The sequence below is a fragment of the Phoca vitulina genome, unplaced genomic scaffold (assembly GCF_004348235.1).
Source record: "Phoca vitulina isolate PV1807 unplaced genomic scaffold, GSC_HSeal_1.0 scaffold45, whole genome shotgun sequence".
Classification (NCBI taxonomy): domain Eukaryota; kingdom Metazoa; phylum Chordata; class Mammalia; order Carnivora; family Phocidae; genus Phoca; species Phoca vitulina.
This window is the reverse complement of record NW_022589748.1, coordinates 9,831,071-9,854,988: the sequence shown is the minus strand read 5'-3', so window position 1 is coordinate 9,854,988 and position 23,918 is coordinate 9,831,071. Positions and strand designations below refer to the sequence as shown.

The 23,918-nt window shown below is 55.4% G+C and overlaps 1 protein-coding gene across 1 annotated transcript; it reads left to right on the top strand.

Annotated features, from left to right (window-relative positions):
* The first annotated feature begins 1,461 nt into the window (after positions 1-1,461).
* SETD1A (SET domain containing 1A, histone lysine methyltransferase) lies at positions 1,462-23,761 on the top strand. The gene is made up of 19 exons (XM_032431102.1): positions 1,462-2,192; positions 2,940-3,104; positions 3,326-3,421; positions 5,170-5,440; positions 6,559-6,680; positions 6,910-7,139; positions 7,430-8,291; positions 8,448-9,233; positions 9,576-9,752; positions 9,887-9,974; positions 10,713-10,870; positions 11,015-11,102; positions 13,170-13,511; positions 19,122-20,153; positions 20,549-20,721; positions 20,816-20,926; positions 21,110-21,229; positions 22,771-22,908; positions 22,996-23,761. The coding sequence occupies exons 2-19, from the start codon at positions 2,955-2,957 to the stop codon at positions 23,167-23,169; spliced, it is 5,118 nt and encodes a 1,705-aa protein (XP_032286993.1). The 5' UTR covers positions 1,462-2,192; positions 2,940-2,954; the 3' UTR covers positions 23,170-23,761.
* Positions 23,762-23,918: the final 157 nt, after the last annotated feature.

Here is a 23,918-nt window from a genome sequence, read left to right as displayed (position 1 = left end):
ATGGGGCTCAATCCCAGGACTGTGGGATCATGACCTGAGCTAAAGGTAGATCCTTAACAGACTGAGCTGCCCAGGCGCCCCCAGGTGACTTATTCCTAAGAGCCAGGTGCGAGCAGGTATACCTGGAGGTGGAGAATGGTTCCAGATATGACCCCCTTCTGGCACTGACAGGGGCCAGTAGCTCCTGATTTGGAGACTGAGTTATTCCAAAGCCAAAAATGTTTGCACTCTTGTTCCTGAGCCCAGAGTCTCCATCTCTTCCGTTGTGGATTTAGAATAAGCTTCTTTTGGTGTAACTTTCTTGAGTGACTACTACATACTAGAAGCTAGGTAACTTTATCTAACTCTCACAACCACCTCAAGAGACAAGTATTTATCATTTGCATTTCAGAGATAAGGAAACAGACCTGCGAAAGCTGAGGGAGGATCTTGCCCAAAGCCAATGAAAACTTGGACTACCTTTACCATAGCACGGGAATCTCTTTCTGATATAAAAAGCCAATACCTTTCAACTGAGACAAGAGAAAGGAATCTGCTCTCATCGCCATGCGTTCATGAAAATTCTTTTCAGCCTAATTTTCCTCAAAATTTTAAGGGGTTCTAATCCTCTCATCTATTCTTACCACGTTGCGACCTCGGTCAAGTCCGTCTTTTCTCTTTTCCTGTTACTTAGAATTGTGAATTTGCATGAACCAGGCCTACCTTTCCTGCACTGTTCCGACGCCTACAGTAGTCCTGCGTGACAGGAATTAACATCTTTTCCGAGGAAGAATCTTAAGTTTAGAGAGGTCAGTGGCTTGCCCAAGGTCACACAGCGAGGGACTAACGTAGATAGAAATGTCTGAAAGCTAGGGCATCCTCAGCTCAAGCCGAGGGGTCTCCTGGGAGTGCCATTACCCAGAAACCAAGATGCCCTGCGTCCCAGCGAAAGAAAAGGATGCCCAGCCTCGGTGACCTCAGCGCCTGGGCCGGTGCTGCCCTCGAGCGGCGGGACCACGTAAGCTTAGTACCCCCCCCCCCCCCCCCCCCCCGGCTGAAAACGGTGGGCACTGGGACCATGATGCTTGAAGAATCGACCATCCCAGCTCCAGTACGTACTAGTTTATTTTTCACAAGACCTGTTCTAGGGCCTTTAAGCCCCACAAGTCTTAAAACATTACTTTGAGGTAGCCTTCGATTGAATCACGAATGGTGGGTCGAGTATAGGTAAAATGCGGCACCTTCTGCAGGCCTCAGTCTCCCAGTCTGTCAAATGGGCATCTTAAACAGCTATAGGCCCAAGGGGGATGGCGACAGGCAAACCTTGCCCGCATTATGTGCGACGCCAGACAAACGGCCTGAGTCACCACTGTTGGTTGTATTTTTCCACCTCCTGGGCGCCCCTCCCAGCCCGCACGGTTTCGGTGGGTCCTACAGGAAGCGCCCCCGCGACGCCGGGCTTTACACGCCCTGGCCACGCCCTCTGCGCGCCGCGCCTTGGCCCCGCCCACAGGAGGGTCCGCAGATTCGCCAGGCCGGCTCTTCCTCAGAATTACTTGGGCCTCTCTATACTCGGCCGAAAATTCTCATAGTACTCCGAGAGCAGCTTTGGGCCGTAGCCATTTCCCCAGGGTCGGAATTGGGCATCCCCTAAGCTGCGCTACTAAGAAAGATCCAGAAAAAGTGGCCAACTCTGCCAACAGGGCTTGGCTAACCAGGCATTATTTTCTTGACTCCAGCAAGGCGGGTGAAGGGAGGCGACAGTGAGGCCAGGACCTGTGGCGAATCTGCAGCCTTTTAGGTCTTTGGCCGCGCGAGGAAGAGGCAGAAAAGAAGAGAGAAGGAGCGCGCATCCCGTCCACCGATTCGCCCCGCCCGCCTGACGAATCTGCGTCTGTTCAACGCGCCACTCAAATCTCCCCAGCTCTGGCTGGCCTCCTCCCCTCCGCCCCGCCCCCTTTTTCCTCAGGGATTAGTCGCTGCTTCCGTCGCCGCCGATTCGTCAAGGACCCCAGGCCAAAGCAGCTGGATAGTCGTGGTGAAGCCCACTCTCCGGGGAATGCGGCCAATCTTCAGGCTCCCTGGGCCGCACCTCTCGAGCCTTAAAGGGCGCCGGCCGAGGCGAAGCCGCTCTCCTCGGCCCCGTGGATCTCCTGGCGGCACCCGTGGCGAAAGTGCGAATGCAGACGCTGTGCCCGCTGGGCCTCGCGCAGGTGGCGGTGGTGTTTGGTGCGCGCGCCGGGGAGGTGGTGGTGGGGGGGCGCCGCCGCCGCCACCGCTGCGGGGCCGGGTCTCGCGCTGCCGCCGCCGCCGCCGCCGCCTCGCGCCGCTGAGGTGCCGCGCGGGGTGGGGGGAGGGGGAGCCGCTCGCCACGAGCGGGTGAGTGAGGCCTCGCCGCGCGTGCGCGGAGATGGGGGGGCAGATCGCGCCGGGGCGGGAGGAGAGGGCAGCGGCGCGCGTTCCCCCCACCCCCCCCCGCCCGGATTCGGGGCCGAAGCCGGGTCTCGGGCTCGGTCTCGCGGTGTTTCCAACGCCCCGAAGAGGTGCCACCTCTTGGCCAGAGGATCGGGGCGCGGGGACGCGAGCGGGTGTGTGGGAGCGAGAGCCGGGCTTGGCCCGGGCCGCTGGCCGGTGAGGAGGCGGGAGGGGGCGGGGCCTGCCAGGGGGCGGGGGAGGGGTCTTGCTCTGAGGCCAAGTGGGGCGCGCGCTAGGCAGAGCGGGAAGGTAAGGGGGCGCGAGATGGGCCTGGGGGCCTGAGGGGAGAGTTGGGAGGTGGAGAGAGAATGGGGTGTTGTGGTGAAAGAGGGTACTTGGGGGAAAATCTGGGGGAGTCACGGGTCATGGTGAGGTGTGGAAACTGAGGTGATGAGAGGACCTGAAGTCTGGGCTAGTCGGTGAGGGGCAGCAAGGGAGTCAGGCCTAAGTCCTGAACCCCCTTGCGTATTCCTCTTTCCTAACAGTGTAAATGAGCAAAGATGGATCAGGAAGGTGGGGGAGATGGGCAGAAAGCCCCGAGCTTCCAGTGGCGGAACTACAAGCTCATCGTGGATCCTGCCTTAGACCCTGCCTTGCGCAGGCCTTCTCAAAAGGTGTACCGCTACGATGGAGTCCACTTCAGTGTCAACGTGAGTGCCCCAGGCCTTGCCAGCTAGGGAACTCTGGGCCCCATTCGTCTCTGTTACCTCTGTTGAGCACCCTGAACTCCCATACCCATAGCCTGCCTTCTTAAAAGTGGGCAACCAGAACCCTGCTCTTTTGCATGTGGGGCTCCAGATGCGCTTCCTAAAGCTCAACAGCACGGCTTTTTCACCTTGAGCTGTCTTTCTGTTCCTGCTTTCCTTCCTAGGACTCAAAGTATATACCAGTGGAAGACCTCCAAGATCCCCGTTGCCACGTCAGGTCCAAAAACAGAGACTTTTCCCTCCCAGTCCCTAAGTTTAAGGTATGTATCTGCTAGACTCTGGGTGTGGTGGCCCTTGGGGGGGGGGGGTGTGTGGAGGATCCATCCTGTTAGTTTAGTCTCAAGATAGGCTAATGAAAGGGGGAAGGGGCTTTTCTATGAAGGGATCATAACCAGATCTTATAATCTCTGAGGCTGTGAAACTGAGTTGTTCTGGAGAAGAGTTGTGTTTATCTTCTAGAAAGGTATAGGTGAGGTGTTCCAAGCAGGGGTGCTGATTTCTTGAAGAATGAAGTAAAGGTACGTTTAGTTGCTGTAGCCGTCACTGCGTACTCCTAGAAAATGCAAAGCATTACAGTGCCCTGGTGGTACCCCAGTTTCTCAACAATTAAGGGGAGTGACAAGGCCAGGGACTCCATCCTTCGGAGTCCTCTGCTCCTTACCCCTCGTTTGGTCACTTGATCCTCCATCTTGTTTCTTCAGAAGATTCCTATTTCCCTGTCTAGGCAGGATATTCATCAGGCCTTGGACTGGCCCTCGAAAATTGAAGGTTCTCGGTTTCCTTCACTAATTCTTTACTCTCCCTCCTTTTTAAATAAATCATTTGTAAGGTAGTCTCAGTCCATTTTTTTTTCACTTTGTATATTCTCTCTGGACAGTCTTTTTCATACCCATAATTTTGACTGTAGCTGAAACATTGGTGACTTCCAAATTTCTGTTTCCAGCCAAAATCAGTCTCTTGAACTCCAGACTTGTATGCCCTGATAGAGGGACAGCTTCATTTGGAGGCCCCACAGACATAGCAGACTCAAGAGATCGAAAACAAGTTATCTTTACTCCTTAATCCCGCTTTCCCTTCCATTTCCCTTTTACTGATGAATGGTAAAACCATCTATTTAGCTGCGCAAACTGGAAACCTGGGAGTCATCTTTTGATTGTTCTCTCCTGTATTATATAATCTGTTACCAAGTCCTGCTGACTTTTTTTTCCTAAACCCATTTTCTTTTTAATCTTAATTTTCCTTTTTCCGTTGCTGTTTTTTTAATGCATATTCTTATATGTTATATGCCTCTGTTTTCTTTTCCCATTTCATGTTCCACCCTGCCATTTGTCTTTTTTATTTTACTCTTACATTACTTTCGTTGCCAAGTCCCATGTTTTGTGCATTGGCACATATGATTATTGATCTGGCCAAGCCTCATCTCCTGCCACATACGTGTTCCACTCTACCGTACGTTTTGCAGCTCCTAGAAAATGCCAAGTTATTTTATAGTTCTGTGTCCTACAAGTCCTTGTCATCTGGTGAACTCTAGCTACCCAAAAAGCCAAACAGGAATGACACCATCTTTATGAATTCTTCCCTGCCTCCACTCCTTCGCTGGGCTCCCAGACACCCTGTCTATACTTATGCTGACATTTGTGTCGTGTTGTGACTGTGTGTCTGTCTGATTTGCTTTTCTGAACAGGAATCTTTTTTTTTTTTTTCATCTTTGTATTCCTAGTGCCCAGTCCGTGGCAAAAGCTAAACTAGTGAGTTATTCCCTACAATTAGTTTTTTCCACGTATGTTTATTTCTCAGTTGTACGTTTCTTTTCTTGGTTCTTGCGTTATTCAGTGATGAGAAGAACTCAGAGCAGAGAGGGGTCGGTCTCACGTTGCACTTGTTGGGGCCCTTTCCCCCGTTTCTTTGCCTGTGTTTCCTGGTCTTCTCTCGACCAAGTTTCCCAAAGGGCAAAGGCACCGTGGTCAGTATTGAGACCCCAGACTCAAGACTCCTGTTCTCTCCACAGCTCGATGAGTTCTATATCGGACAGATCCCACTGAAGGAAGTGACTTTCGCGAGGCTGAATGACAATGTGCGGGAGACCTTCCTGAAGGATATGTGCCGAAAGTACGGTGAGGTGGAAGAGGTAGAGATCCTTCTTCACCCCCGTACTCGCAAGCACCTGGGCCTGGCCCGCGTGCTCTTCACTAGCACTCGGGGAGCCAAGGAAACAGTCAAAAACCTCCACCTTACCTCCGTCATGGGCAACATCATCCATGCCCAGCTCGACATCAAAGGTGAGGGCTCTCTTGCCTGCTGCCTAAGGTTGAGCTCCAGCAGAGGCTGCACGTGCAAATGCCTGTTTGGGGCCAGGCACACGGTCAGGTTCATGATTCCTCAGCTGAAACTCTTGGGGCCAGATGTGTTTCTGAAATTAGAACTTTACAGAGGCTTTTATGTGTTTTCTGTCTGTGTGATCTTTGGCAAGGTTGGGTAGCGTCTTACAGTCTAGCACGTGACTGTATTTGTAAGAACGTAGGAAGGGTCACGCTAGGTATGATCAATAAGAACTAGTAAATCGCCTCAGCTCAGATCAGATTTTGAGATCAAATTCCAAAAAATGCTTGGTCTGGAGTTTCTTGGGGTTTTGAAATTTTGGATCAAGAATTTGGGACCTGTACAGATGAGTGAAGCAGCCTGGGGTTCTGTGTTAAGAGGCAGTAGGGAGGAGCGAGGGACTGTGGCGGGGGGGAGGGGCGGACTGTAGAGTACTGTGCCATCGAAAGGAGGCAGCTGTTAGTTGGTATTAGCCAGTTTGCAAGTGAGAATGAGGACTAATGTTGCCAAGTAATGTTTTGTTATTAAGTCAAAAATCTAGGTTTTTGTGTAAATCTCAGGGTTTTTAAATGCTGCAACCCCCTCCCCCAAATTTTTTTAAGTGATTTTGTAGGGCAAATAAGACACCTGTGGCCTGGATTTAGCCCTCAGGCTGCCATTTTGCAACCTTTAGTTTGTAGGATGAAGAGCATGGTGGGATCTAGCATCAGACGACCTGGGTTTGAATTCCAGTCTGCCACTGACCAACTTTGTGACTTTGTGCAGGTCAATTTTCTTTGAGCCTATAAAATAGGGGTACTGATGCTTCTCTCTCCTGGTGATCATCCAACTTAGTAATATAAGTAGAGGCATTTATTTATAAGCTGCGAAGTGCCATTCGGCACGTCGTTTGTAGTATCATTAGGTAGAAATGAGATAGAAGGTCCCAAAGATAGAGGTAAGGTAACTGAAATCCCTGAATCCAGGACTCCAAGAAATTGTAGGAAACTTGAGGTCTGAGAAAGAAGTGGGAAAAACAAATCAGGAAGGAGGAGTTTTTTCTGTCTGACTCTGATGGTTCCCATCTTCCTCCCTCCAGGACAACAGCGAATGAAGTACTATGAACTGATAGTCAACGGCTCCTACACCCCTCAGACAGTGCCCACAGGGGGCAAGGCCCTGAGTGAGAAGTTCCAGGGCTCTGGTGCAGCCGCTGAGGCAGTAAGTAGCTCGTGGTTGCCGTGGCCCTCGCCGCCTGGGCACAGTGCTTGGGTGCCAGGAACAGCATTTGGGAGGTTCTGGACTTCCCCGTTAAGGATAGCAAGAGCCAAGAAAAGATGCTGAGATGCTTTCAAAAGACAGGGAACTGGGGTTCGTGGTTTGGGGAAGGGCAAGCTGTCACATGGTACTTGATCTCTTCTTTTCTCCCTGCTCTACTTTTGCCCTCCAGACTGAATCCCGCCGCCGCTCCTCCTCTGACACAGCTGCCTACCCGGCAGGCACCGCCGGTGTGGGCACACCTGGCAATGGCACCCCTTGCTCCCAGGACACAAGCTTCTCCAGCAGCCGACAAGACACCCCATCTTCCTTTGGCCAATTCACCCCTCAGTCCTCCCAAGGAACCCCTTACACATCTCGGGGCAGCACCCCCTACTCTCAGGACTCTGCCTACTCCAGCAGGTGCAGAGTGAACACCCTCTGGGACCCCCAGATTCTGGGAGTTGCCACTAGGAAGAAGAAACCTGAAGTCTCTTTAAAAGGGGAGTTGGGAGTCATTTGTCCTGGTTTCTCTGTGGATTCAGCCAACAAATCCCTGTCCTCAGGGAACTCACTGTCTAGCTAGAAACCCAACAGCGTTTAGATCTTCCTTTGGGGGCGTTGACTCAAGGGGCTTTGGGTCCTGAGAACCAGGACACTAGGGTTCGGTCCTACAGAGCTGAACCCAGCTAACTCCTGCACTCTCTCTCCAGCACCACTTCAACCTCCTTCAAGCCCCGGCGCTCGGAGAACAGCTACCAGGATTCCTTCTCCCGCCGCCATTTCTCCGCATCTTCAGCCCCCACGACCACCTCCACCGCTGTCTCCGCCACGACTGTAGCCACTGCCTCCTCCTCCTCCTCCTCCTCTTCCTCCTCCTCCTCGTTGTCCTCGTCCTCTTCGTCCTCCTCTTCGTCCTCCTCCTCTCATTTTCGTGGGACTGACTCTAACTACCCAGCGTATTATGAGAGCTGGAACCGCTACCAACGCCATGCTTCCTACCCTCCCCGCCGGGCGACTCGGGAGGAGCCCCCTGGGGCATCTTTTGCTGAAAACGCAGCTGAGCGCTTCCCGCCTTCCTACACCTCCTACTTGCCCCCTGAGCCCAGCCGGCCTGCTGACCAGGACTACCGGCCTCCTGCCTCAGAAGCTCCACCCCCGGAGCCTCCAGAACCGGGTGGAGGCGGGGGTGGGGGGGGGCCCAGCCCTGAGAGAGAAGAAGCTCGGACCTCCCCCCGCCCAGCTTCACCTGCCCGCTCCGGCTCTCCGGCCCCAGAGACCACCAACGAGAGTGTGCCCTTCGCTCAACATAGCAGCCTGGATTCCCGCATTGAGATGTTGCTGAAGGAGCAGCGCTCCAAGTTTTCGTTCCTGGCCTCTGACACGGAGGAGGAGGAAGAGAACAGCACCACAGGCCCTGGGTCTAGAGACGCAGGGAGCGAGGTGCCTTCTGGGTCAGGTCACGGACCCTGCACGCCCCCTCCAGCCCCAGCTAATTTTGAGGATGTGGCACCTACAGGGAGTGGGGAACCAGGGACTACCCGGGAGTCTCCCAAGGCCAACGGACAGAACCAGGTGAGGTTGGAGGTCAGCCAGCAGAGGTGCCTGGGATCCGGGAGGCAGGGTTGGGCCCGGCGGGGGAGGGAAGGGAATCAGGCAAGAGAACGGATTTGAGAAAGAGCCCAGAAAATAGGCAGAAGCTTTCTGTGACCCTTCTCTGCACCCCTGCAGGCTTCTCCATGCTCTTCTGGAGAGGACATGGAGATCTCCGACGATGACAGGGGCGGCTCACCCCCTCCGGCCCCAACACCCCCCCAGCAGCCTCCACCCCCTCCTCCTCCACCCCCTCCTCCCCCTCCCTACTTGGCTTCCCTGCCCCTTGGTTATCCTCCCCACCAGCCTGCCTACCTCCTTCCACCACGCCCTGATGGGCCACCACCCCCTGAGTACCCCCCACCTCCTCCGCCACCCCCCCACATTTATGACTTTGTGAACTCCCTAGAGCTCATGGATCGACTTGGGGCTCAGTGGGGAGGGATGCCCATGTCCTTCCAGATGCAGACCCAGATGTTAACTCGGCTTCACCAGCTGCGGCAGGGCAAGGGATTGACTGCTGCCTCAGCTGGTCCCCCCGGTGGAGCCTTTGGGGAGGCCTTCCTCCCATTCCCACCCCCCCAAGAGGCAGCCTATGGCTTACCCTATGCTCTGTACACACAAGGGCAAGAAGGCCGAGGGGCCTACTCCCGGGAGGCCTACCACCTGCCTTTGCCCATGGCAGCCGAGCCCCTGCCCTCCTCCTCGATCTCGGGAGAAGAGGCCCGGCTACCTCCCAGGGAGGAGGCAGAGCTGGCAGAGGGCAAGGCCCTACCATCAGCAGGCACCGTGGGACGGGTGTTGGCCACCCTCGTCCAAGAGATGAAGAGCATCATGCAGCGAGACCTCAACCGCAAGATGGTGGAGAATGTGGCCTTTGGAGCCTTTGACCAGTGGTGGGAGAGCAAAGAAGAGAAGGCCAAGGTGAGGGGCAGTGCCTGGGACTGGGGAAACCTTGGGGCTCCGTTGGAGAAAGTAGACTTCTGGCTTATGTGAGGCCCTTAAATCTCTGAGTTTTGATCTTCAACGTTTCTGTTTGTAGAATGGGAATGATAGTAGCTGCTTTGTAAGATGGGTGGACTAAACGAGCAGATTTTGGAGAAAATGCCTGTACGGGGCTGGTGCAGGGGGGTGTGGCATAGATCTGTGTCAAATAGAGGAGTGAGTAGATGCATTTCTGTATTCCTGGGACCTGGGAGTAGTTCTCAGGCAGGAGGCAGGAGGGAGCGCCTGGGTTCTGGGGCTCAGTCCCCCTACTGCCTGCAGCCATTCCAGAACGCAGCCAAACAGCAAGCCAAGGAGGAGGATAAAGAGAAGACAAAACTCAAAGAGCCGGGCCTGCTGTCCCTCGTAGACTGGGCCAAGAGTGGGGGGACCACGGGCATCGAGGCCTTCGCCTTTGGGTCAGGGCTGCGAGGGGCCCTGCGGCTGCCTTCTTTCAAGGTACCCAGAACTGATGTTTCCTCAGAGGGAGGAGAGGGCGGGCTGGGGACCTCCCTTCCGTGGGGTAGGTAGGGGTGGTTGGGATCTGTGAGTGTTTGAGTTCAAAACAGGCCCCATCTCTTCCCACGCCCCAGGTGAAGCGAAAAGAGCCTTCAGAAATTTCAGAGGCCAGTGAGGAAAAGAGGCCCCGTCCTTCCACTCCAGCTGAGGAAGATGAAGATGGTGAGTGGGAGGTCAGGTGGGAGCAGAAAGGGGAAAGGGTACTAGCTTCTGATAGGAATGCAGGAAGCAGTGAGAAAGGGGGAAGGTGTCTGAGGGCAAGTGGCCAAGGAGAGGTTTTGCTACGGAGTTAAAGCAGTGCGGAGAGATGTGAGAAGCTTAAGATAGGGTTATTCCTGGGTCCTGGTTGTGGTTCTTACTCTGGCGTGCTCGTTGAAGCTTCCTGTATTTCATAGTTCCCCCGTAAAATAGAAACGGTAACTTTAACATCTAGAATCCTAGAGTTTCAAGGTTAAACAGGTCGCTTACCTTGGTTTCCCATCTAATGCTTAAGCTCTTCTCCAACCTTCTTTCCAGTTTGCCTAGGTCTGAGCTGTGGGTTGATGGCTTACGTGGCTAGGCAACTTCCTTACTGAGTCCGATTGGCTTCCCTGGAGACCCATTGGCTTAGTGCTATTTTCTTGGGGCAGGCGTAACAAGTCCGTTCCCTCTTCCACCCGACCCCAAAAAGGACAAAAGGTGAAGCGGGTGCGGTGTGGTTAAACTATAGAAAATGCTAGGTAGCTCTGGGGTTTTTGTATTTCTCTGTTGAGCTTCAGCTTCTTGTCTGTAAAATGAGGTCTGTCTGGTTGGACCGTCAGGAAGATCAGGGGTGTGTGCAAAGCTCTTTTCAGACCAGGGGACGGGAACTGTTCCTACTGATGGTAAATTGCCCTCTAACTGCCACTCAACTGCGCCTAGACCCTGAGCGGGACAAGGAGGCTGGAGAGCCTGGACGTGCGGGGACCAAGCCCCCAAAGCGAGACGAAGAGCGAAGCAAGACCCAGGGCAAGCACCGCAAGTCCTTTGCTCTGGACAGTGAGGGGGAGGAGGCATCCCAGGAGTCCTCCTCAGAGAAGGTGAGGGGCCATTGGCGCCCGCTCCCTGCCAAGATTTCCCGTCCCCGTAGCCGCCGCCTCTTTGGCCTGGAGCCCAGGTAGCAGTGGCCTCCTGGAGGACAACTGTCCTTTTCTTGTTAGTCCCTATTTGTCCTTTTCTTTAAGGAGGAGGAGGAGGATGAGGAAGATGAAGAAGATGAAGAACGTGAGGAAGCCATGGACACTGCAAAGAAGGAGACCGAGGCATCAGATGGTAAGTTACAGACAGGTCAGCCGAGTTCTGGCTTGGGGAAGAAGGGGTTCCGCTGCCTGTCTAGCCCTTCCCTGAGTCCGCAGAAACTTCGTGCTGGATGTTTTGGCCTCCTTTGCTCTTCCCCAAAGCAGCTGTCTTTCAGCCCCATCTTTTGGAACCCTTGGCGCATTGTAAACAGTAACTCCGACACCCAGACCGCTCCCTTCTGCTTACCTGCTGTGCTGACACATGGCTCTCGCCTGATGACAACCCAGCAGAACTAACTTATTTTCTCAGCCCCTCAGGATGAGGGGTCCGAGTTCTCCTGCTGCCCCCTGGTACTACCAGACTGTGCCTTTCTGCCTTTGAGCACTGCTCGTCTTTGAAGGCCCGGCCGCCGAGCCGTGCGCCCCCTCATCTCCTCTCCCCCGGCTGCCATCACCAGACACAACTCCGCTTTTCAGTTGGACACCTGTTTGTCCATCCACATCCATTGAGTCTGGGGCACATGGTTTAGTCTTGCTTCTCCTTCATTTGTTCAGTGCTAGCTGTTGAGCCCCTACTCGGTACGAGACACTGTTCTAGGTATTGGGGACACATCTTTTATGGAACTTGGGATCGATTGGAGGGGAGGAGGAGACTTGACAAATGAACAGATAGCACCTTGGAAGACAGATGCGTAGTTTAAAGAAGAGAAAGTAGGTTACTGGGGTAGAGAGTAACGGATGGGGGAGCTGGGGAAAGATGGGCTGTTCTAGATATTTTGGAGAAGGAGCACCTCTGAGAGGTGCCATTTCAGCAGAGGCCAGATGGGAAGAATGATGATCTGAGAGGCTGTCTTTTCATGAAGGCAGAGGGTGGGGTCACCTGCTCTTAAGTGGGGAGACTGCCACACATCCACTTGGTCACCGCTTTCTGTCCGTTTCACCACCTCAGTGTTTCTGGGATTTGTTGCCTTCTTTGTTCCTGCTGGCCTGTTGTTCTCACTTAGAGTCTTTTGCAGCTGTGTTGACTGATTTCCCTGTCTTTGGTTCCATCCTTCCTCCTCCATTCAGTCCATTTTCCAACCTGCAGATGGAATTCTCTTCCCTCCAGCGCACACCTGACACTGTTACTTCCCTCCGTAAAGTCTATTTCTAGCTCCCTATTTTGTAGAAGATGACTCCTCAGCCCAATACTTTGGGCCATTTCTAACCTAGCTCTAATTTATCTGTTGAGCTCCATCTTGCCATCCTCCAGACCCATCGCAGGCCACCACCACCATCTATTCTAAATTCATGCACTTGTGTCAAATAAATAAATAAAATCTTAAAAAAAATAAAAATAAAAAATAAATTCATTCACTTGTGTTCCTCAGACATTTCAAAATTCTTAATTTCTTATAAAGTCCTTCCAACATATTGCCATTTCCCAGAGGTATAGAGCATATATAGTACCTTTTTTTTTTTTTTAAGATTTTATTTGACAGCACAAGCAGGGGGAGCGGCAGGCAGATGGAGAGGGAGAAGCAGGCTCTCCGAGGAGCAGGGAGCCCGATGCAGGGCTCCATCCCAGGGCCTGAGCCGAAGGCTGTCGCTTAACCAACTGAGCCACCCAGGCGCCCCATGCATATAACACTTTTAAAGCTCATTTTACCTTGGACTCCTTTTTATGAGTCTCGCCCCGGCAGCTTCTCTAAGACCCGCCTTGGGAAAAGCTTTGGTAGTTAAAGCAGACCGCTTAGCGGTCTCTGGTCTCCCATCTCCCTTCACCTCTGACACCCCTGTTTAGCCCTCGTGTCTTCCTAGTGCATTTCTACTTGTCCTTCTCGACTTGAGCATCTCCCTCACAGGGATCCCTCCCCTGACTGGATCTTCGGCAGAATCCAGGACTTCCCTTTGCCTCGCTCCCCTGGTCTTTCATACTGAAGCTGGTCTCACTGTGAGCAAACAGTGTACTTATCCAACTCCTTGAGGGTTGCACTTCCCAGCACCTAGCACCTGGCACAGAGCCTAACCTATCCATAGTAGTGAGTCAGTGAGTGGACCCAGGGCTTGGCCAAGTAAGGGGTGTTCCCACCTCGCCTGATTGCCCCTTCTGGATTTCCAGGCGAGGACGGGGAAAGCGATTCGTCCTCCAAATGTTCTCTGTATGCTGACTCAGATGGTGAAAATGATAGCACGTCGGACTCCGAGAGCAGCAGCTCATCCAGCTCCTCATCTTCCTCATCTTCCTCCTCCTCGTCCTCATCATCCTCATCATCATCTGAGTCCTCCTCAGAAGAGGAAGAGGAAGAGGAGCAGCCAGCAGCCGTACCCCCAGCATCCCCTCCCCCCCGAGATGTCCCCGCGCCCCCGCCAGCACCCGTGGAAGAGCCCGCGCCAGAGCCGCTTGCGGGCTCCCCAGCCACGCCTCTCCCTGAACAGGAAAAGTCTCCAGCAAGACCTGCGGGTAGGTGGTGCCGAGCCGGTGATTTGGTCTTTGTTTATGTTTGCGTCTGTCCTTGTGAGAACAGTGGGGTCCACGTTTATGAATGATGTCCTAGTACGTGGCTTTGTTTGAAAGCATACAAACTGGACAGAAGTCACCATCTCCTGTCAGTCCTCCCTTGGAGACATTTATGGCCCCGTTCAGACTGTGCTGTGCTGCCAGGGGCGGCTCGCAGAGCCAGAGCAGGCGTGTGGCTACCAGGGACAGCGGTGGTCTCTCACCGCTCCCGCACCCCGCCCGTCCCAGAACGGTCTCTTTCTAAGTTAATTAAGGAGAAAATTCCCAATTTAACAAATTCCCCCTATTAATTTTTTTGAGCTTCTGCTTTAATGTGTTGTGTGTACTTGCAGGTGATTAAATGGACAAATAGGTGGAAGACACCTATGAACAGCTTTGGCTCAGAAGTTAATTTTACCTTTGCTTTGCCTTGTGGATTTGTACGTTTGACTGTTACTTTATAGTATGTATGCTGTTCATTCAGGCAGGGGATATTTATTTACTGAGTACAGTTGATCCCTGAACAATGCAGGGTTAGGGGCGCCAACCCCCTGTGCAGTTGAAAATCCACCTATAACTTTTGACTCGCCAAAAGCCTAACTGTTAATAGTCTACTGTTGACCAGAAGCCTTACTGATGACATAAGTAGTCGGTTAACACGTTTTCTGTATGTTATACGTATTGTGTACTATATTCTTACAAGAGAGTAAGCTAGAGAAAAAAGAAAAACCTTAAAATCGTAAGGAAGATATGTTTATGATACTCAGCCGTATTTTTCAGAAAAAGTGTGTGTGTAAGTGGCCCTGCACGGTTCAAACCTGTGTTGTTCTAGGGTCACCTGTGCTTCCGGCAGGTGCACGGGGTGCAGCGGTAGGCACGACAGGCCCTGTTCTCAGCCTCCTGAAGCTTACGGTCTATAGGGAGAGACCGTTTAGTTGAGTAATAAATACCTCAGAAAGTCTCTCAAATCTGATGGCAAACTGATAAGCCCCATAAGAGAGAAGAACAGGGTTCTCTGAGAACCTGAGCACATCTGTGGGGATGTCTTTGCTGGTCTTTCCTGCTGAAGCATCCTTGGGCTGAAATCAAGGCAGAGCAGGCAGCTGGGCTTGATTAGAATGTGCAAAGTCCCTGAGGGCAGAGGAAACAGCATGTTGGAGACATAAAACAGGCCTTCTGGATGGTGGGGAGCGAGGGGAAGCTGGCATGGCTGGAACTGGAGAGGTGAGCAAGGACGGGGCCGTACAAGAGGACTCGGCCTCATTAGGAATTTGGTCTTTATCTTGAGGGCAGTGGAATGCCATCAGAGGAGTGACGTGATCTTATTTGTGTTTTAAAAAGATGCAGTGCAGAGAGAACTTGGAGAGGGGCCAGAGTATGTGTGGGGAGGCTAGGAGGCTGTTGCAGTTAGTAAGTGAGGCAAGCAATGGCGGTAACTCGGAGTAGGGTGTTCTTAGCATGGCATCAGTAAGTCAGTTTTCAAGATAGGCTTCGTAAATGCATGTGGCCCTCCAGACACCTCTCTCAAATGGTACTGAGAATCTGTGGTCTGAGATGAACAGTAACTGCATAAAGACCTCCTAGCGCTGTTGCACTCTGCTCTGGTGCAGGCCTCTCAAGAGGAGTCGAGGCTCTCATTAATCCTGAGACGCCTCTCCCGGCCTTTCCTAAGCCCATCGGTAGCAGGAGAGCTGGTGATCAGAGGGCATCACTCTCAGTAGGGTAGGTAGAAAGAGTGGGGCATGGTCCGTTTTGCATTTCTCCAGAAGGATCATCCTGGTAGGAAGGGGGGGTTTGGAAGGGGTGAGGAAGGAGGTAGGGTGACCCATGTGAGCGTTTGAAGAGATGCAGGTAAGTGAAGGGCATGAACCAAAGCAGGGCTGGTTACAGTGAGGTGCAAGGAGTAGAGGTGGGGATGAGGATTTGAGAGAAATTGAGGAGATGAACCACTTGGTTAAACGACTTCCCAGGAAAGGGAAGACGAGGAGGACCGGCATTAGGAAGAAAGCTGATATGCTTCCTTGGGGTTGACTCTGGTATGCCTTTGGGGCCTCCAGGTAAGAAACATCCAGCAGGCAGTTGGATCACTAGATCTGAAGGTCAGATGGGAAGGAAATGTGGCAGCTTGGTTTTCCAAAGGAGGGAGTGGTTGTGTATGAGCAGGCCGAAAGAGAGGTTGTTAAGATAGGAAGAGCTTCTGTTGGATTTGGCAGTTAGGGGGTCACTGGTGACCTTATCGTTTTCAGTAGAGTGGGTCAGACTGGAGCCAACTTACGGGGTGTTAAAGGAGTGAGGGGAGGTGACAGAGATAACCAGTCTTGTGGAAGGGTAGACTACTCCTCTGAAGAAGAGTCTAAAGGCCGTGATGAGTGATACTAGGTAACGTTTTTTGAGTGCTTCCTGTGGGCCAGGCTCTTGGCTTAGCACACTGCTGATTGTTTCCTCATGCAGGCCGCACACCATCCCTGTTACTCCCGCTTTCCAGATGAGGAATTTGAGGCTTAGAGAGATGCTTGAGGTCAACCAGCTGGGATCAGAGAGATGAAAGAGAATGCAGGGTTGGTGGAGGGTTAGTTTTTCAAAAACTAAAAAGGTGAAACAAGCATGTAGATTCGGGGCAGGTAGACGGGCCAGGAGAGAGCGCAGCACCTGTCAGGGTGGCTTACCTGGGGGTGGGCGGGTGACCTCTAGGCCTGACACACGTACACCCATAATTGGGGAGGCAGAGAGATGTGGGCTTTCATGCGCAAGGACGCCCTGTTTCACTCTGTAGTAGGAAGGAAGGGCATTTTCTGAGCACAAAGGGATGGGTAGAGGAGGAGCCTTGGGGAAGGAGAGTGAGGAGTGAGGATGAAAATGGACAGGGCTCGCGACCCAGATGCCCTCCTGAGACTGGGAGTCGGGTGAAGGAGGAGAAAATGCAGGTGGCTGGGCAAAGTTAGGGTTGGGGGTCTCCAGGGTGGCGGCGGTGGCTGAAGGCTGTGGAAAGTGCTGTGAAAGGGGAAGACAGAGTGAGGGCCCTGCTGGCGGGCACAGGGGGCAGGCACAGGAAGGAGAGTGGCTCATTTAGGAGGAGGGTGACAGGCTAGGGGGAGCCCGAAGGTGGGAAATGGAACAGGTGCGGTGGCGTGAACTGAAAGGACCTGAGGAATTGTGATCAGAGGGCAGGGCGTCAGAGGGTTAAGGTCCTGGGTGGGGCCATCTGGGGGTTACCAAGGTCATGTGTGTGAGTGGGGAAGGCTAGCTGAGAATGAGTGAAGGAGGGCACTGGAGAGGGAAGAATGGGGTGAACAGTCCTGGAAGTAGATGGCAGAGTTGGGAGAGGGGAAGAAGGTTAAGGCAGGTCCCTTGGCTTTTAGAGAACAATGGGGATGTTCGAGTTCCAAGGATGCAACGGGATAGAGGGTATGTGGCCCGATGGCAAGAGAGGGCTTGTCTGGTGAAACCCAAAGATGGGACCTGGACACCTTTGGGATTTGCCTTTCTTCTGTCTTCCGGTCTGATTCATTCCTCTCTCCTGCAGATGGGCTTCCCCTGCTTCTGTCCACCCCTACGGAGAAACCCACTCCTATCTTAGATCCTTATTCTCAGGGAAGTTTCTGGTTGGCCTGGCTTGGGTCAGGTTATCAGTTAATGTTGGCTGGGGGCAGGGAGTGGGGCAGGTCATGTTGTAGAAACCTTGGCTTTTGGGAGTTGTATAGACTGGGCAGGTATCCCAAAAGTTGTCTCCCTAAAGGAAAAGCATGGCCAGGTTTCTTTGAGAACAGGAAGCGAAAGAGAAATCTGTGTGAAGAAGCTGAGCCAGGAGGGGAATTCGTTCTCCTCAAGAGCCAGGCTTCCAGAGGGCACAGTGGCTTGGTTGGGATGATGGGTCAAAGGCAGGGCTGCCCCAGAACAGCAGAGAGAAGGAGACTTGGAGAAACTGGAGGGCCTGGGACGAGCACCCGGCGCCTCACTAGCTTCAGAGTGTGGCTCACTGCTGGCTGAGACTCCGGCTGCTCTCCAGAGCCTCGGGAGACAGCAGGCAGAGGGCCTTGCTTGGGGTGCCTGGCTGGTGAATGTCTGTTAAGGTCATGGACACAGGTTGGCCTGGAGCTGGCTGCCCTTTAGTTCTGGGAGTGCTAGAGCCAGACGTCAAACCACCGAGTCCCACTGCGGGATGCCCAGAGCAGCATGGGGCAGTTGAAGAGAGCTCGAAGTTCAACCCCGGCCGCCTGAGGTGCAGATCTTATTCTGGCATTTGTGAGCTGTGTGACCTTGGGCCAGTTAACAACCTCCCTCTGCCTCAGTTTCCTTATTGGTAAGCTGGGTTTAATAATAGTACCCACCTCACGGGGTGGTTGTGGGGAATGAAATAAGTAGTTAACATACGTCAAAGTCTTGGATTGGTGCTTGGTGCAAAATACTAGTTACCAGTCTACTGCCGCCCTGAAGCCTGGCACTTGAGAACCACCGGCCTTCTGGTTCTGAGAGGAAGTTACTACCAGCGTCTTGAGAAGTTGGGGTAGCCTTCACAAAGATGGCGTTGAGCTGGGGATAAAAGCCGCATGTGAGCTTTCCCAGTAGGCAAGAAGGGAGAGGCAGGTCTGAAAGGCCATGCCTGTTCCGGTGGCTGAAACCTAGGAGCGGAGAGGGTCAGTCCGCAGGACAGGGTCTGCCCCAGGGACAAGTCACTGTACGTCTTGAGCTGTATTCAGACCCCCACACTCAGCAACAGACTTGGGGATCCCAACAGGGAGGATGTGCTTCCTGTCTGGGGGACTGGAGAGAGATCACACCACCTGCTCAAGATGGTGTGTCCCCTCCGCAGGCTATCCGCCCGTCCTTGGGATCTCAACTTCACCCTCAGCTTCTTTAGGGGAGTCTTCCTGAACCCTCCCCACTTTGGCAAACCTTCCTGCTACTTGGCAGGTGGTGGGAAGGAAACAGATTTTATGCAGTGTTTTAATACAAAGATTCAGCTGCTTACATTATATCTTTTTCACATCACTAAACAGAGAACATTGTAGTTGAAATAACATACTTTAATTCAGAGAGGGTTAATTGCATCCCCATCATGCAGTGCGGCCGGCAGAAATAGTCTTGGCCTGTGTGCCTAGTCTTTGGACATAGTTCAGTCACTGCCAGTCTTGGTAAAAAGGCTGGAGCCTAAGCGTTGGTTTCTCTAGAGCCCCCATCTCAACTCTGCGCAGTTTGGGCTGTGCATTTGTTTCCTGTCATTGTCCCCATTGGACTGTAAGCTCTGTTGAGGGTTTTGAAAGTGTTTGCTCGACTTGTTTACCCCGTGCCTGACACGGAGTTGGTGCTCCGTGAATGTTTGTCGACTGTGTGAACGAGCAGGTGCAGAATCTCCTCCTGCCAAGGGAGCCCACGGTGCCGAGGACATGGCGGGCGTGAGGCAGCTCTGTCGGCCGAGCGAGGACAAGTGACCGCCCGAAGCGGAGGAGAGCCGGCAGCCGGCGTGCGGCCTCCCCGGCGAGGCTGGCCGGTGCCCCGCCCGCACGGAATCCCCTCTGAGGACGGCCGGCCCGAGTTGCTGACCCTCTGCTTCTCCCTATGTGCTTCCTTCCCCAGGTTCCACTGAGGAGCCGCCTCCCAGCGTGCCCCAGCCGCCCGCCGAGCCGCCGGTGGGGCCCGCGGCCCCCGTCCCCCGGCCCGATGAGCGCCCCTCCTCTCCTATCCCCCTCCTGCCCCCACCCAAGAAACGCCGGAAAACTGTCTCCTTCTCTGCCCTGGAGGAGGTCCCGGCGCCAGAGCCGCCCCCAGCCGCCCCTCCGCAGATCAAGTCTCCTGGCCCCGTCGCCCGCAAAGCCCCCCGGGCCGTGGAGCGGACCATTCGAAACCTGCCCCTGGACCATGCATCTCTGGTCAAGAGTTGGCCTGAGGAGGTGTCCCGAGGAGGTCGCAGCCGGGCTGGAGGCCGCGGCCGCTCTGCTGAGGAGGAGGAAGCTGAGCCAGGGACAGAAGTGGACCTGGCGGTGCTGGCCGACCTGGCCCTGACCCCAGCCCGTCGCGACGACTCGGAGGCCACAGAGACGTCGGACGAGGCCGAGCGCGCGGGCCCCCTGCTCAGCCACATCCTCCTGGAGCACAACTACGCCTTGGCCGTCAAGCCGCCGCCTTCCACACCGGCCCCTCGGCCCCTGGAGCCGGTTCCTGCCCCCGCCGCCCTCTTCAGCTCCCCAGCGGATGAGGTCCTGGAGGCCCCCGAGGTGGTGGTGGCCGAGGCAGAGGAGCCGAAGCAGCCGCAGCCGCAGCGGCAGCCACCACAGGAGGAGCGGGGGGAAGAGGAGGAGGAGGAGGAGGAGGAGTCCGAGTCCTCGGAGAGCAGTGGCAGCAGCAGCAGTGACGGGGGGGGCGCCGTGCGGAGGCGAAGCCTCCGCTCCCATGCCCGGCACAGGCGGCCCCCCGCGCCCCCTCCGCCCCCTCCGCCCCCCACCTTCGAGCCCCGCAGTGAGTTTGAGCAGATGACCATCTTGTATGACATTTGGAACTCGGGCCTGGACTTGGAGGACATGGGCTACCTGCGGCTCACGTACGAGCGGCTGCTGCAGCAGACAAGCGGGGCTGACTGGCTTAATGACACCCACTGGGTCCATCACACCAATATCCTAGGCCCTAGCGGCCGGCCTGCTCTGGACAGGAGGGCAGGCCTCAGTGGTGGGGGCAGCAGCCCCGTCAGGTTGCAGCTAGCCTCTGGGTTTATCTCCCTGTCCGGTGCTCTCTGCCACGGCCAGCCTGGGTATTTCTCACCTGGCCTCCAGGCCATTCGTTTCTTTCTGCCTCCTGCCCCTTCTCTGCCTCCCAAAGTTTTTCTGGCAGAAAAGGTGAGGTCTGAGACTTCCTTCTCTCCATCTTTCTGTCCTCACACTAAATAATGCTTGGGACCTCCAGCTAAGGTCAGTCACCCTTTCCTTGGGCTGGGACTGGGGGGATAGAGGGGAGGGGGCCCCGGGGATCTGGCCAGTGAGGAACCCATTTTCTTCCTTAACACCCTGCACTCACCAACCTGAGCACTCCAAAACGCAAGCGGCGGCCCCAGGACGGGCCCCGTGAGCACCAGACAGGCTCCGCCCGCAGTGAAGGCTATTACCCCATCAGCAAGAAGGAAAAGGACAGGTACCTGGATGTGTGCCCTGTTTCGGCCCGGCAGCTGGAAGGAGCGGACACTCAGGTAAGGCTCTGCCCTGGTACCTGGCCCCCTGGCATCTCTTCCCGTGGTTTCTCCTGTCACTCACCTCCCCCCCCGGCCCCCGTCCTTTTCCCAGGGGACTAACCGCGTGCTTTCGGAGCGCCGGTCTGAGCAGCGGCGGCTGCTGAGCGCCATCGGCACGTCGGCCGTCATGGACAGTGATCTGCTGAAGCTGAACCAGCTCAAGGTGAGGAGCCGGGACTCGGGGGGAAGAGCGGCTCGGAGGGAGGGCGGCATCACGAAGTCGCCTGGGGGCGGGCGTGGAGGCGCGGGGCCAAAAGCGCGCTCCTCCCCTCGGAGGGGGGCAGCCACAGCAAGGGGTTAGGTTGAGGGAGGCAGCGAGCAGCACCGTCTGCCTTCTGCCCTCTAGTTCCGGAAGAAGAAGCTCCGGTTCGGCCGCAGCCGGATCCATGAGTGGGGTCTGTTTGCCATGGAGCCCATTGCAGCCGACGAGATGGTCATCGAATACGTGGGTCAGAACATCCGCCAGGTGAGGCCCTGTACCCAGCCCCCGGTCAGATGGCCGCACGGGACGCTGGCATGAGAACCACCTCATCGCTGGGTAAAGCCCCACGTGACCTCCCGGTTCCAAGACGTAGTTGGTGAAACCTGCCTCTTTGTGTTTCCTTCCTTCCATCAACAGTTAGTAATGGGTACTCCTAAGCTAGATGGGAATGATCCAGGAAGAAGCAAGACCAGTGTTCTTTCTCGCTTTAAGGGCCTCCTAGTTCAGTGGGGGAAGACAGCCGCTGCACAAGGAGCTGCACCGAACGATGGCATTTGGTCGGTCGGGAAGGGGAAGTTCGGGGAGGCCGCAGCGGTGGGCGCACAGTGATGTGGAAGCCAGGAGCTGAAGGATGACGACGAACTCCCAGACTCAGATGAGGGGAGGGGTGCTCCAGTTGCCAGACAGCGTGTGCAAAGGCCCAGAGACAGGATAGTCTTAGGAGGGCAAGGAGGTCAGTATGGCTAGTTGGAGAAACCAGGGCCGGCGGCCGCAGTGAAGGTTAGAGAGGCCAGTGGAGGCCAGATTCCGCGGAGCTTAGGAGCCGTGGTGGTGAGCTGGGGCCGGCTGTAGGGGGAGGGAGGCCGTGGCCAAGCGCCCAGCGGTAACGGGCTTTGCAAGCGTGAGGGGACAGCCAGAGGCCACGACCGGCGGGGGCGCTGTCACAGGGATCCCATAGAGGCCCAGGTGGCCTGGACTAGGCAGCTGGCAGCACCGGGCCACGGGCTGGCTCCAGCGAGCGGGGCCCGGGGGGAGGCGAGGCCATTTCTCAGCGCTGCTCGGAGCAGCTGGACGTAGCTCGGGCTGCCAGCGAGGTGGGCAGTGAGGAGGAGCAGCAGCTGTGTGGTCGAATGGAGTTCCAGTCGGGGACGTGTGCCATTGCCGGGCCCCGGGGACATCTAGAGGATGACGCCCAGCGGCTCCACCGAGGTGGATTTTGGCTGGAGATGGAAGTTGGGGAGGAGTCCCTAGCACTTATCTGGCAGCTGAAGCCGTGGAAGAGAGTGAGATCACCCAAGGAGGGAGAGCAGAGGGTTGAGCGTCCCATTTTCTGGGAAATAGGAGTCACTCCTCACACAGGACAGTGGGCCCTGACGGCACCGAGTGGCAGCCCGTGGGTGCCTGTTTGGGAGAGGGAGGGTCCTAGGAGAAGAGATGAGTAGGGTTCAGCCTCTGAAATGGCCTTGTCATCTCGGGAACTGGCCTGGCCCCACTGTGGGCCAGGCAGGGGCTCCTGCCCACTGACTCCTGCAGACTTCCCCGAGGTGCCCTTTGGGAGACTCAGAATGGCAGCCAAAGGTATGCGGGGCAGGGCCGGGGGGGGGACCCTAAGAGACAGGGCTCCCGGAAGCAGACAGTCAGCACCTTGGGTTGGTGGGAGCCAGAGGAAGAGCTGCAGGTCCAGGATGGGTCGATGTGGCTCCCAGGGTGGTAGCTGGGGACTGTCCGGGGCCCCCTCACGGGGGCTGGTGGGGTCAGGCCTGGTCTGGCCGGCAGCTGACCGTGGCGGCACCCCGTTCTACCAGATGGTGGCCGACATGCGGGAGAAGCGCTACGTGCAGGAGGGCATCGGCAGCAGCTACCTGTTCCGGGTGGACCACGACACCATCATCGATGCTACCAAGTGCGGCAACCTGGCGAGGTTCATCAACCACTGCTGCACGGTGCGCGGGGTGGGCGGTCCCGGCCGGGGGGGGGGGGCGGGGATCCCGGGGCAGGGGCCATGGCTCACACTGCCCTCCCGTGTGCAGCCCAACTGCTACGCCAAGGTGATCACCATCGAGTCCCAGAAGAAGATTGTGATTTACTCCAAGCAGCCCATCGGCGTGGATGAGGAGATCACATACGACTACAAGTTCCCGCTGGAGGACAACAAGATCCCGTGTCTGTGCGGCACCGAGAGCTGCCGAGGCTCCCTCAACTGAGGGGCAGGACGGGTGCCCGCGCCCCTATTTATTCCCCTTGGGGCTCCGCAGGCCTCACCTGCCCCGAGCCCAGTGAGGGAGCCTCAGTTCCTTGAGGCAACGTCTGCCTGCCCCGTCGCCCCTGCCCACCCGCCCCCTAACTTTTTTTCTTTGCGGAGAAGAAGCTGTAAATGTTTTGTAGCTGCCAGCAGCTGTTTCCTGTGGAAACCTGGGGTGCCGGCCTGTACAGATCTTGTTCTTGGGGGGCTGCTAGCCCCCTTGCTTTGTGTTAATGGGGACTTCCCCTTTGTGCCCTGCGTGCACCCCTCCCCAGTTTAGGGGTCTCTAGGGGCAGTGGCCATGTTCTCCCCCTGGGGGGGGGCCCTGTGCCCCCAGTCCTAGGGACTCCGTGCCTGGAACCCTGCCTCATCTTCTGTTCCTGCCAGACCCTGTGGGTCACCCTCCCACCCTGGCGTCTGGAAGCTCCTGTTCCGTCAGGCCAGGATGGTGGGGGGTGGGCCCTTCCTGTTGGGCTGGATTGTACATATGTTAATAGCGCAAACCCAACGCCACATTTTTATAATTGTGATTAAACTTTATTGTACAAAAGTGCTTGGTCAGTATCTTTGGGGAAGAGTAGGTGGGGGATGGGGTTTTAAGGACAGAGGATGGGTCGAGTGAAGAGAGGGGGAAATGGGTGGCCTGAGGTTTGGGGTGGGTAGACGTACAGACTCAACCACCATTGCTCTGGGCCACCTATTAGGCTGGAA